General features: G+C 35.7%; 1 protein-coding gene across 1 annotated transcript; it reads right to left on the bottom strand.

Moving 5' to 3' along the window:
• Positions 1-664: 664 nt before the first annotated feature.
• On the bottom strand, positions 665-6,816 carry LOC114290475 (uncharacterized). Its single transcript, XM_028234412.2, has 8 exons — positions 6,125-6,816; positions 5,260-5,327; positions 4,388-4,535; positions 4,221-4,301; positions 2,951-3,037; positions 2,236-2,321; positions 1,213-1,333; positions 665-907 (listed from the first exon to the last, which is right to left on the bottom strand). The coding sequence occupies exons 1-8, from the start codon at positions 6,425-6,427 to the stop codon at positions 830-832; spliced, it is 972 nt and encodes a 323-aa protein (XP_028090213.2). The 5' UTR covers positions 6,428-6,816; the 3' UTR covers positions 665-829.
• Positions 6,817-13,056: the final 6,240 nt, after the last annotated feature.

The following is a 13,056-nucleotide window of genomic DNA, read 5'->3' as shown; positions in this document are numbered from 1 at the left end:
ACTTATTATTATTATTATTATTTGGCTTATTTTTATTTTTTATATATATATGTTTTTCCAAAGTTTTAGTTAATTTTATTTTTTATTTTTTATTTTTTAAGTCTGCTGGACTAAACAATCTTAAAAATTAAAAACATAATTTTATTTTCAAGAAAAATTCAATAAAAAAAAAGAACCAAATTTTGTCATTTTTTTTTTCTTCTAAGAAGTCGTTTTTTTTTTTTTTTTGTGAAAACTTTAAAAAAAATTAATTTTTAGAATTAATTAGTCTAAACAGACCTAAAAATTATAAAATTTCATCTCAAAAGCTAGAAATAAGCCACAGCGAGACCTTATTACCTTCTCTATTACAAGAAATCTATATGAAAATCATCGATATCTTCGTCGTATAGAGAGCATAATCTTGATTAAAGACAATCTTTAAAATGAAAAATATTTAAAAAATAAGTTTACTTATTAATTGCAATCTAGCTTTACTGCCTTCTCTATTACAATAAATTTATCAATAATGCTATATTTTCCTAATTTATCACTCCTAAATGGCCCCTAATGATGTGGGTATTGGGATTAGATCACAATGTTTGACAAATCAAAATTTGACACTTGTCAAACACATCATTAGGGGTGATAAATTAGGCGTCTCAAGCATTTATGAAAATCAAAATATAGAACATAACCTTGATTAATTGTTTGAAAGTGAGATAAGTTTCGTCAAATATACAAGTAAAACTACAACAAAATTTGCAATGCTCAAAAAATACAAGAGCTAAATAGTTAAAACCAAAATTACCTATTTATGAGAACATTAGCCAGAAAATCTCAAAGTTCTTCAGGCAGTAGCTAACTTTCTAGAGTACACAATGTACATCGGATCGGACCGTCCAGGATTGGGAGATATATCTACAGCCTGCAGAAAAAAGGAAAATGATATGCTTGTAGAATTTTTATACATAATTCATGACAAAAATGATGTGCCTGTGCCATTCTGACACCTTAGGACCGGTTTGGTCCCAAGTCTACCCTAAAACCAAACTAATCCGGTCTGTGTACACCCCCTATGGTGAACTGCGTTAATGTCCTAAGCTTAGCTGGTTTATATCATCATGACTTGCATTACCATGAAGCTATTGTTTTGAAAGGAATAACTGTATAACTATGTTACTACAAAATATTTGCAGAGTAAAAAAAAAACAAATTCAAGAGGTTTATTACCTGAGGAGGTTCAAATCCTCCAGCATAATGGAAGTATGATCCAACAATCATAGCATGATCAGCATCACCGGTTGATGTCCATATTGAGATCGCCTTTGTCCAGAAGCAACGGTTGGAGAAACTGATTTACATACACAATATGTGAGATCAGTCACAAAAAGGATGCCATAATAAAGGAGGCAATATGCAGTGCCGTTTGGTAACGGTTACAGTTTACTATTTTTAAAAACAGTAGCAAATTCATTTTTGATAAAACTGAAAACAAAATAACATCTTTGATACATACATGTTTCAAATTCTTGTTTTGAAGTGAGAGGGAGTGGCCAGAAGTGAGGGGTGGCTGGATGTGGTGGTCAGCTGTGGTGATGGGCTATGAGTGGTGACTGGAGGAGTGCAAGAGAGAGGAAGGAATGAAACATTTTTGTAATTACAATAATTTTGAAAATTATTTATAATTTTTTTAGATATAAAAACAAACACCAAATGAATTTTTATATACCGTTTTTAAAATTCTTGTAAATATAAACAAAAAGCAATAAAATAAACATTAACAAATAGGTATAAAAGCACTCTATTCCCTCCCTCCTTAGCTTCATCTCTGTATTTTGACCATAGTTGTATGAAACAAAAGCAGTGGCAGTGGAGGTGGCGGTGGCGGGAGAGGGAGCTGGGACAGGGGAGTGAGGGCCCTATAGAAGAGTTTAAGGTTAGGAGGGAGCAGGAGCAGGAGCAGGAGCAGGAGCAACGAGCTAGACTCCATAGGAAATTCCTACTACTAAGATTTTGACTATATTTTTTTTGAGGTCAAGGGTTAAAATGTTGGCAAAACTAGCATGACTTTAAACTTGACTAATTCTTAGGCTTTGATGATCATTCATGTTTAAAAATTGTCACCAAACTCCTCAAGATTTCAAAGAATTGTTCTAAAGACGGAAAAAAAAATCTCTTACAGGGAAACAATTTACATAAATTTTAGTTAATATTTTTCTTTTAAAATACATTTAAAAATGAACAATTTATCACCTCATTACAGCAAGACCACCAGGCTTGAGGATCCGGCTCATCTCCTTGAAAACATCCATAGGCTTTGTTAGGTAGTCAACACTTACCTGCAGGATGTAAAGGATTCAGTTGTGTTTTCATAAAAAAAAAACAATGAAAAGTTTGAAAACATTCATCGTTTCCGTATCATGTTAATTTTTTTTGGCAAAAACTATTTTCAAAAATTTGAAAACAATTTTTTGATACTTCTTAAAAAGTGTGGTTTTTGAAATATATATATATTTTGATAACCGGGTGCCCGGGCCAACTTTCGCACACTTAGACGAATCTGGGGCCCTTGAAATTAACAATTGGGCAAACCTCCTGTGACCCCTAGGGGTGACTTGAACTCGAGACGTTGGATCTTATTCTCAAATCTTTATCGTAAAAAGTTTCTTATCTTTAGCATTATAGAAGTCCTGTTAAATCATCGCCACAATATGATCATCATACTCCATAACATTGAATAACATTAAATCAGAAGTTTGAATTTTGGACATCGCCTACGAATATAAGCTTTTATAAAGACAAATCTCTAGCATTACCAATACAAGAAAACTCACTAAACTATGGATATACAAGTATTGAAATTGCACTTTCAATAGACATAACATGAAAATATGCAGAAAAAAAGGCAGGTGTTCATTTTGCAGCAAAAGACACAATATACTTAAAAGTTGGGGAAACACGCGCATACCACATTTGTAATAACATCGAAGGAATTATCTTCGAATGGAAGCTTAGGATTAACATTCAAGTCTTGAACTACATATTCGGTCAAAACCTACAAACACGTCACATAAAAGATGCATGAGTTTCTTCATCGCCACAATACAAAGATAGGTACTATGTTCATGTACAATGCAATGTTGGTCACACATTCTACTACGGCTTAAAAAGACAATAACACAAAATTATATATAGGCTTATAGCGTACAATTTAAGAATGTCTCTGTTTTTAGGATTTACGTATTCATATTATTCGTTTTTTGTGTACAAATGGTGCATCACCTATCGGTTTATGTCTATAATCTACTTTTATTTAAGTTCCTACTCTGAGAACTTGGTTTCTTTCTACTACATGTGGATCATTGGGGTTGGGTAGGTTGATTGTGGGAGCCTTATGGGTAATATGGTAAACATGTATGAGGTGCTAGATAGGTGAGCTGAATGACAATTGAGACAGCCTTAGGAGGCGAGTGATAGCAGTAAAGCCAAGGTCTAGATTTGGAGGAAAAAAGAGCCTTTAGCTATGGTAGGAGATGACTAAATACTCATCCATTGAGTGAGAGAAGGATGAGTATTTTTAATAAACATTCAACTCTAGCCACAAAACCACATCGTGCTAGAGGTCCTAGGTAAGCGTCACAAGCACGGATTTGGGTCCCCATGATTGCAACACCAATCCCAAGGGAATCTGTAGACCTTAACCTAAGTTGATTTGAGAGCATTAACGAGCCACTAGAGAGAAGGGAAAAGAGGCAAAGGGGGGACAAGCTTAAGTAGTTAGCTGTTTAACAGAATTGAGAATGGTCCGAGTGTGTCATCATGAGTGAAGGATGAGAGTCCTCAGGTGATAAGTCCATTCTACAAAGCCAAGACCTCGATCACCATGGAAAATTCCCTGTAGATTGTCCCTAAATGCCTAGGTTTGGGGCTAAGGCGCCACTCGTGTTAGCCTCACTTAGCTTGACCAAATAGGGGAGCTAGAATGACAATAGGAGTGCCTAAGTAGCCCATGTGTTACCTCACAAACTTGGCACAGTGAGACCAAAGGGTGATGTGGAAATGGCAATGCTAGTAGAATCATGTTTCTACATAGATAATGGATGCAAATTATGATAATCATCCTTCCCTATTATGAAATTCACATCCAAATGTTCATACATAGATTAGTCAATTCGATATGTTCACATAAAAAAATAACATTAGGGATTAGTGAAATCATATGACAAGTATGATCTCACCGGATTCCGCTTGAGCTCTTCTTCATTCATACCCATTCCTACTATCCGATCCTGCTTATATCCTGCAGGAAAATGACTGACCTAGATAAAGAATAAGAATGAGGTTACGATAATATAAAAGTCATCAACATTGGTCTGGAATGATGTAAATATGACAAATTGCTTACCCAACTACTACACATGTCAAGGATAGCTATTCCGGGTGTGGTACTGGGTGGGAAAACCTCTGAATAGTACTTAGTAAGCGCCGCAATGGCTGGATTGTCAATATGCGTCACAAAGCGTGGAGATTCATAGAATGATGTATCCGGTGACCTAGAAAAATCATTTATAAAGTTATAGGTTTGAAGAATGCAAATAACAACTCCAATCTTTTGGCAGAACAAATAGCACGTGAATCCAAATAAGACAGACGGATTGAATAAAACAGATTAGATAAACAAGAAATCTTTTAATGATCTATATATAGTTGCTTAAGGTTTTAAGGTTAAACCATGTTTTCCAGTAGAATATCAGTACCGCTCAAAGAGTAGTTCTAGTGAAGCATAAAATTGTAGTTGGTGAGAGTTCCTACAACATGTAGAAAAGGACAGACTTATATTTTGGCAATTAGGAAAAAAGCTAGCTTACTGACTTATTTGAGTCACATCACTCCTCTACTTTTTTGTACGTTTTTTTCAAAAAAAGCCAATAAGCCAATAAGCCAAAAAAAAAAAAAAGCCACTTACCAAAATAGGCATGATAAAACATTTCAAGTTTTTAAATGAAACATAACAAGTTACAATTATATTTCCGTGTATTAAGCATTGGATAGGCTGTAACCTAGAAATATGACTCATGATAAAGGGCATTCCCCGTGCACAAGACTCAATCAAATTAATGAAGCGAGGTTGGAACTTAGAAACATTTCGAGGTCAGGAATTGAAATTTTTATAGTTTTGACTAATCTAAAATAATTTAATTGAGCACACAATGTTTGTGGGAACAAAAATCAATATGAAATACGAATGCAATAAAGAAATTAGTTTAGAGCTTGTACTCATCAAAGCGTTGGAAATCCTCTTCCTTGAATGGAAATTGCTCCGGCCATTCCACATTCTTCAACACCTAAATATATAAGAACTGTACATATGAATCAGAATGAAAGAAGCTTAACACCAGTTGGCCATTAAAATGAATCAAGAAGAACTTGGACCACTCAAAGATTTAGCAATGGCACAGAATAATCTGAAAACTAATCGTATCATAGCAAATAAAATTAGACCACAAATTAGAGTTACAACTGATTATTGGGATGAAAAATCTCATGTTAGTGTTGAATAGCTTGATATATATATTGTTGGGTCTATCTCTTAACAAATTAAGTTTTTGGAATTAGTGATGATCTAACCTGGCATCAAAGCTCAAGTTGGGGGTCTTGGGTTGAAGTTTCTCAGTTTGCATTCTTTCTTCTCCGTATGAATTGATGTTTTGGATCTTCATGTACAAGATGTGATTACACATGAGGGAGGAGAGAGATAGGATTGCAAGTGAGGGAGGGTTATAGATAGCTAGATATAAATCAGTGGGTAACAGGTGGTAGAGAAATATTATCCAAATTTCCCATTTGCGGTCACTTTAGCTTATGCTCAGTAATTACCCGATATGTGCGGAACGAAAGACTACATGTACAGTACTAATTGGGGCAAAGCTCCACATAACCTCATTACCAAAAAAAACCATTTACCTAATTTACTTCCTTTAGGGAGAAATTCAAAGTTTCATTTCAGGTACCAATTAACAGCTGACCACAGCAAGTCCCTAATTTAGCATCAACCAATCATCAAATTTCAAAATCTAAGAAAACCCAGAAACCAAATTAACCAAGAAAATCAAGAAACACCAGAAAAAGGGTGGAGATGAACCTGTTCAATCGCACTCTTTTGCCTAGCAGAAGCAGCGAAAGATTTGAAGCCAGTATAACCAGCCATACTCATGAACTGAGCCCAAAATGCAGCCCCAATGCCAAGCACCACCCGACGAGGTGTTCTATATCCACTACTAGCTCTGTCCTTGTACTTCTTCTTCAGAGTTTTGGGAAGTTTTTGAGGGTGAGAATCAAAAGCACAAGAGATTGAAGTTGATGAAGGTGAAGTATGATGATGTACACATACAGAAGCCAAAATTGGGTTTTTTTGCTGCAGTGTAAGGCCCAAACGATTGGCCATCTTAGAGCTCTCTCCACTAGTATGTTATTTGTATGTGTTTGAACTTTGGATTAGCTAATCAAAGAAACAATTGATGTGGGATAGTATTTTGTAGCGCTGTACATAACATACCATATGTGGTGTGTGGAGTTTGGGGTTTGAATGTATGAAGTGTGGAATGGGATCTCATGTTAGTGAAGTACAAGCAATTTACGTGGCTATCTTTCCCTTCAACGGTCCACACTTTGGGTTTGTATTCCTAAAAATCAAAAATCAAAAATCAAAATCAAAATTTACATAATATTCACATACAGGGTTGGCCCCCAGATCTTCAGAGCCCAAACACGAATCTTAAAATTTGAGTCTTTGATGTTTAAGAAAAGAAGAAAAAAAAAAATTATTGATAAATCATGTTCTTAGAAGTGTTCTAACTCAATAAGTCCACCAAGTAAAATTATAATTTAATTAGTCTCATATATTTATATTTTTATTCTATAAGGTCCTTTTTTCCTTATTTATATTATTTGTTGGACTATTATACCTTTATATCTATTATTGATATGCATTATATAGAAAAAACATATACATATTTCATATATATATATATATATATATATAATTTCGCAGCACAACACACACTAACTCCATCATCTCAAATTGCTTCAGAGAACTTCACAACACACCAACTCCATAAATGGAGCAACAACTTCGTGCTAAATTCGAGCAAATTCTCAACCAACTCACAACCGCCTCCACTTCTCTACAAGCTCTATCTCTCGCTCGATCTCTCATCTTTAACTCTTCCACCTTGGACTCCACCATCTCTTCTCTTCTTCAAACCCTACATCTCTCTCTCTCCTCTCCGACCTCGCTACCCACCGCCGCCACCTCCCTTACTTCATTTTCCACACTATCTGCTCGTTCTCTCTCCTCTGCAACCCCACCTTAACTCGCACCCTCGTCAAAATCATGATAATATATAGATAGTGTATATATTTTCACTGTGTTCATTATCACTATGCAATTGTGATGTCAAAGTTCATATCAGACTGTTGTATTCAGTCATCCACAATGTTTATTTGGATACAAAAATGATGTGATATTCACAATATAACAAATAAATATGAAGATTCACATTAATTCTAGTATATTTGTGGATGAATCATACACCTTATTTATGTACAATATGAATATTTATATCTGTAATCAACTATAATAAACATAGGACATAATGTGATTGAAAATGGGCCTTAACATAATTACGATGTGAATATTGACACCAACTTCAACATAAGAGACCAGATAAGGATGTTCACACTTTATATTGTTTAGAACATTGTTTAGTCAACTGTCATTGTGTGTAGTCAATATTCTTTTTTGATATATTTGTGGATGAATCATACACCCTACATATGTAAAATGGGAATATTAACATCTGTAGTTGATCACAGTAAACATAAGACATATTTTAAACATTCACATTAATTGAAAATGGGCATTAACATAAATTATGATGTCATTCACACCAATTTCTAACATGTTTGTTCATAGGTCGTACACCTAATTAACGTATAATGTAAATATTAACATCTATAGTTAATCACAGTATGATGTAAATATTCACAATGCAATGAAAATGTGAAAATTCGCATTAATTCTAATAAATTTATGCATAGATCATACACCTAATTAATGTCTAATGTGAATATTAACATCTGTAGTCAACCACAATAAACATAGGACATAATTTGAACATTCACATTTATTGAACATAAATTATGATGTGAACATTCACACAAACTTCAACATAAGAAAATAGATGTGAATGTTCACAGTTTATATTGTTTAGCATACGCAACACATCAACACCAAATATACCATCGAAACACATAGGTCTGTGAGAAGTATATCATTGATTTATATATATGTTGTCAAGTGTTTTCAACTACAAGTTATCAAAAAAAAAAAAAAAACTAGCATTGTATTTTGGTATAGTTAGTGTATGGTGGACAACCCCAACCATTGAACAACGGAGTTTGCCTCAAATAGTCTAGCTGAGGATCCCAAAACTTGGTGCTTATTATCAGTTTTACTAAGCCTGTAATGTTTGATTGATAATTGACATGAAGCATGTCGATATAGGTGTTGCTCTCTAGAGGTATGCTCTCTTCTTTGACATTATACTCCTCTCTCTTTCTCTTTGTGCAAAATTTAGATGCAATAGTTGTTGCATGGGCATGCATAAATAGTGAGTGTTTATATGAATATTAAATTTAATTTCAATAGAATTGGTAGGGTAGGCATGTACATTGACATCAACGCATCATTAGTCAATGTGGATGTTCACATTCAACGATATTCATATAAGCAAAAGCAACAAAGTACTATTTAGGTGACAAACATAATAATGTGAACATAATAATGTGAATATTCGCATTATTGGTAGGGTACAAATAGGAGTGGTCACACCGAATATTAATATTTACACATCCATATAATATTAGGTATGTTTATGTGTATAGAAGGAAATGTTAAAATTCATATCAGCTTTTGATTACAACAATTTATTCCCATTGATTGATTTACTTGTGGAGAATCACATATTTTCCCTAACAACTAGTATAAGAGCTTACGGTTTATTTGAGTTTATTTATTTGTGTAAATCAATGGAGGGGAATGTGGGTCGTATGTCTAGCTTCAATGGAAGCAATTGGGTAACTTGAAAAACTAAAATGGAGGACCTATTATTTTGTAAAGATTTGTATGGACCCATTGAGGATGATAATGGCAAACCCGAGAGTATGAAAGATGATGAATAGAATAGGCTTAATCGAAATGTCGTTGGTGTTATCCGTCAATGGATTAATGATAGTGTGTTTCATCATGTTGCTACTGAAATTTCGGCACATGATTTATGAAAAAAATTAGAAGGCCTTTATGATAGAAAATCAGCGGGTTCCTCTTATTCGGAAGCATTTGTTGTGAGAGGCCGAAGTAAAATAAAGGGAAGGAGTAAGACTCCTCACGGTCGTGATCAAAGCCGTGACAAATCAAGAGACGGTTCTTTTTCAAAGAAAGACATTGAGTGCTATTATTGCTATGAGAAATGGCACATGAAGCGAGAATGCCGAAAGCTCAAGAACAAAGAGAAAAGGCATGACAAAAGTGTGGATAAGAAGTAAGAAGACACAACAGCAGTTACTACCGTTGATCTCATGGTCGTTTGTGAAGATGATTGTATCAATTTTGTGGGCCAAGAGAGCAATTGGGTGATTGATTCCGGTGCTTCTTTTCATGTGACTTTTCGAGTTGATTTCTTCACTACCTACACCGAAGGAGATTATGGTTCTGTTCGAATGGGTAATGAAAGTTTGTCCAAGATTATCGGCATGGGTGATGTTTGTGTTGGGTATACCTCCTTATTGGAGTGTGGGACCCAATTGGTTTGTTAAAGAGTTTCAATTTAACTTGGTTTAGGTATAATATATTTTTATATATTATATTTGTGGAGATCTAATTCAATTTAGATACAATTAGGGTTTGATTCCAAAACCCAAGATTTAATAATATATATATCCAATATATATATTATTTGGTTTTCAACACACAAAAGTGAACGGCGGCTGCTACCTGAAACATATTGCCTCGGTAATAGTGCCTGGGAATTTGACAATTGGGAAAGACAAATCAAGAGTGCTTGATTTGTTCAAGCTTTGGTTTTCTTTGTGTGGAAGTTGATTTGGTTCGTTATTTTGGGTCTTCTTCAACTCTGGTTCAGAAGATTTTGGTTCTTCTATTTGGTGAGGTCTTTCCTCTTTGTTTATTTGTGATTATTTGGAATTCACCTAAGGGTGTTTTGTGAGACCATTAGTGTCTCGTTTGTAATCGTTTGGAATTATTTGGTTGATAGTGGAATCGGATTTCGATCCCGTGGACGTACCTCACATTGAGGGAACCACGTAAAAATTCTTGTGTTACTTTTGATTTAATTTTTCCGCATTAGTTTTTATTCCCATTGATTGATTTACTTGTGGGGAATCACGGATTTTCCCTAACAACTGGTATCAGAGCTTACGGTTTATTTGGGTCTATTTATTTGTGTAAATCAATGGAGGGGAATGTGGGTCGCATGTCTAGCTTCAATGGAAGTAATTGGGTAACTTGGAAAACTAAAATGGAGGACCTATTATTTTGTAAAGATCTATATGGACCCATTGAGGGTGATAGTGGCAAACCCGAGGGTATGAAAGATGATGAATGGAATAGGCTTAATCGAAAAGCCGTTGGTGTTATCCGTCAATGGATTGATGACAGTGTGTTTCATCATGTTGCTACTGAAACTTCAGCACATGATTTATGGAAAAAATTAGAGGGCCTTTATGATAGGAAATCAGCCACAAATAAAGCTTTTCTGTTTCGTAAGTTGGTTAATTTAAAATATAAAGAGGGCAGCCCTATTCCGGAACATCTGAATGAAATAAAGAGTATTGTTAACCAACTTGCTTCTATGAAAATTGTTTTTGATGATGAGTTGCAGGCTTTGATGCTACTTAGTTCTTTGCCCGAAAGTTGGGAGACTTTGGTTGTGACGGTTAGTAATTCGGCACCTGATGGAGTTGTCACAATGGGCCAAGTCACTAGTAGCCTGTTGAATGAAGAAACTAGAAGAAAATCAGCGGGTTCCTCTCATTCGGAAGCATTTGTTGTGAGAGGCCGAAGCAAAACAAGGGGGAGGAGTAAGACTCCTCATGGTCGTGATCAAAGCCGTGACAAGTCAAGAGATGGCTCTTTTTCAAAGAAAGACGTTGAGTGTTATTATTGCCATGAGAAAGGGCACATGAAGCGAGAATGCCGAAAGCTCAAGAATAAGGAGAAAAGTCGTGATAAAAGTGTGGATAAGAAGCAAGAAGACACAACAGCAGTTACTACCAATGGTGATCTCATGGTCGTTTGTGAAGATGATTGTATCAATTTTGTGGGCCAAGAGAGCAATTGGGTGATTGATTCCGGTGCTTCTTTTCATGTGACTTCTCGAGTTGATTTCTTCACTACCTACACTGCAGGAGATTATGGTTCTGTTCGAATGGGTAATGAAGGTTTGTCCAAGATTATCGGCATGGGTGATGTTTGCTTGGAAACAAATCTGGGCTGCAAGTTGTTGCTTAAAGATGTGAGGCATGTTCCCGACATTCGCCTCAATTTGATCTCTACCGGGAAGCTAGATGATGAAGGCTACAACAACAAATTTGGTGATGGAATATGGAAGCTCACAAAGGGTTCCTTGGTGGTGGCTAAGTGTAAGAAGACTCATACACTTTATTCGATGCAAGGAAAAATTTGTAAAGGTATTGTCAATACACTTCAAGATGATACTTCTACCGAATTGTGGCACAAGCGGCTTGGCCATATGAGTGAAAAGGGGCTGCAAGTTTTGTTCAAGAAAGAGCTTCTACCCGGTTTGAAAGGTACACATCTTAAAATTTGTGTTCATTGTTTGACGGGTAAACAACATAGAGTTTCTTTTCATAAAAATGTTGCTTCTAGAAAAGAAAATGTTTTGGAGTTGATTCATTCGGATGTTTGTGGTCCTTTAAAAGTTAGAACACATGGTGGTGCACTTTATTTTGTTACTTTCATTGATGATTATTCAAGGAAAGTTTGGGCTTTTTTACTAAAAACTAAAGATCAAGTTCTAGAAGTATTTAAGCATTTTCAGGCTATGGTTGAAAGAGAAACAGGGCAGAAATTGAAGTGCATCCGATCAGACAATGGTGGTGAATACATTGGGCCATTTGATGAGTATTGTCGCAGCCAAGGTATTCGGCACCAAAAGACAGTTAAGAAGACTCCTCAACAAAATGGAGTTGCCGAGAGGATGAACCGCACCATTGTGGAAAGAACAAGGTGTTTGCTTTCACAAGCTAAATTGCCAAGATCCTTTTGGGGTGAGGCATTGAAGACAGCGGTTGACGTGATCAATTTGTCACCTTCCTATCCTTTGAATGGTGATGTTCCAGAAAGAGTTTGGACCGGTAAAGATGTATCTTATGAGCACTTGAGAGTGTTTGGTTGCCGAGCTTTTGTTCACATTCCAAAAGATGAGAGGTCCAAGCTTGATAGCAAGTCAAGACAATGTATTTTTCTTGGCTATGGGCGTGATGAATTTGGATATAGATTGTGGGATCCAGTCGACAAGAAAGTCATTCGAAGCCGTGATGTTGTGTTTCTTGAAGACCAAACAATTGAAGACTTTGGCAAAGGTGATCAACCGGAGCCAAAAACTAGTGATCTCATTGACATGGATCCATCTCCTTCATCTTCAGTTGATGATGAAAACGGGGGAGATGTGCAGCCACCTATTGAAGATATAGAGGATGATGCTAATTCTAATGAAGCTGAGCCAGAAATTGAGGAAGAGTATCCAACTCAAGAACCACCACCACAACTTGAGTTGAGGAAATCTACAAGGGACCGACAACCTTCAAGAAAGTATCCTCCCAATGAATTTGTGTTGATTTCTGATCAAGGGGAGCCGGAGAGCTACCAAGAAGCAATTGAGCATGCAAAGAAAGGTGACTGGAAAAAGGCCATGGAAGAGGAGATGAATTCCTTGCTTGAAAACCAAACTTATGATTTAGTGAAGTTGCCTA

The sequence above is a fragment of the Camellia sinensis genome, chromosome 13, assembly GCF_055761805.1.
Source record: "Camellia sinensis isolate YWXY chromosome 13, ASM5576180v1, whole genome shotgun sequence".
In the NCBI taxonomy this organism is placed as follows: domain Eukaryota; kingdom Viridiplantae; phylum Streptophyta; class Magnoliopsida; order Ericales; family Theaceae; genus Camellia; species Camellia sinensis.
This window is presented reverse-complemented; position numbering and strand designations above follow the sequence as displayed.

What these genes read in the sequence shown, in the direction of transcription:
- LOC114290475 (XM_028234412.2), bottom strand. Translation starts at nt 6,427, where the DNA reads ATGGCCAATCGTTTGGGCCTTACACTGCAGCAAAAAAACCCAATTTTG. An exon ending in TTGACATGTGTAGTAGTTGG is followed by an intron (nt 4,302 to 4,387) that starts GTAAGCAATTTG and finishes TTCTTTATCTAG; the next exon opens with GTCAGTCATTTTCCTGCAGG. An exon ending in TCGATGTTATTACAAATGTG is followed by an intron (nt 2,322 to 2,950) that starts GTATGCGCGTGT and finishes TACATCCTGCAG; the next exon opens with GTAAGTGTTGACTACCTAAC.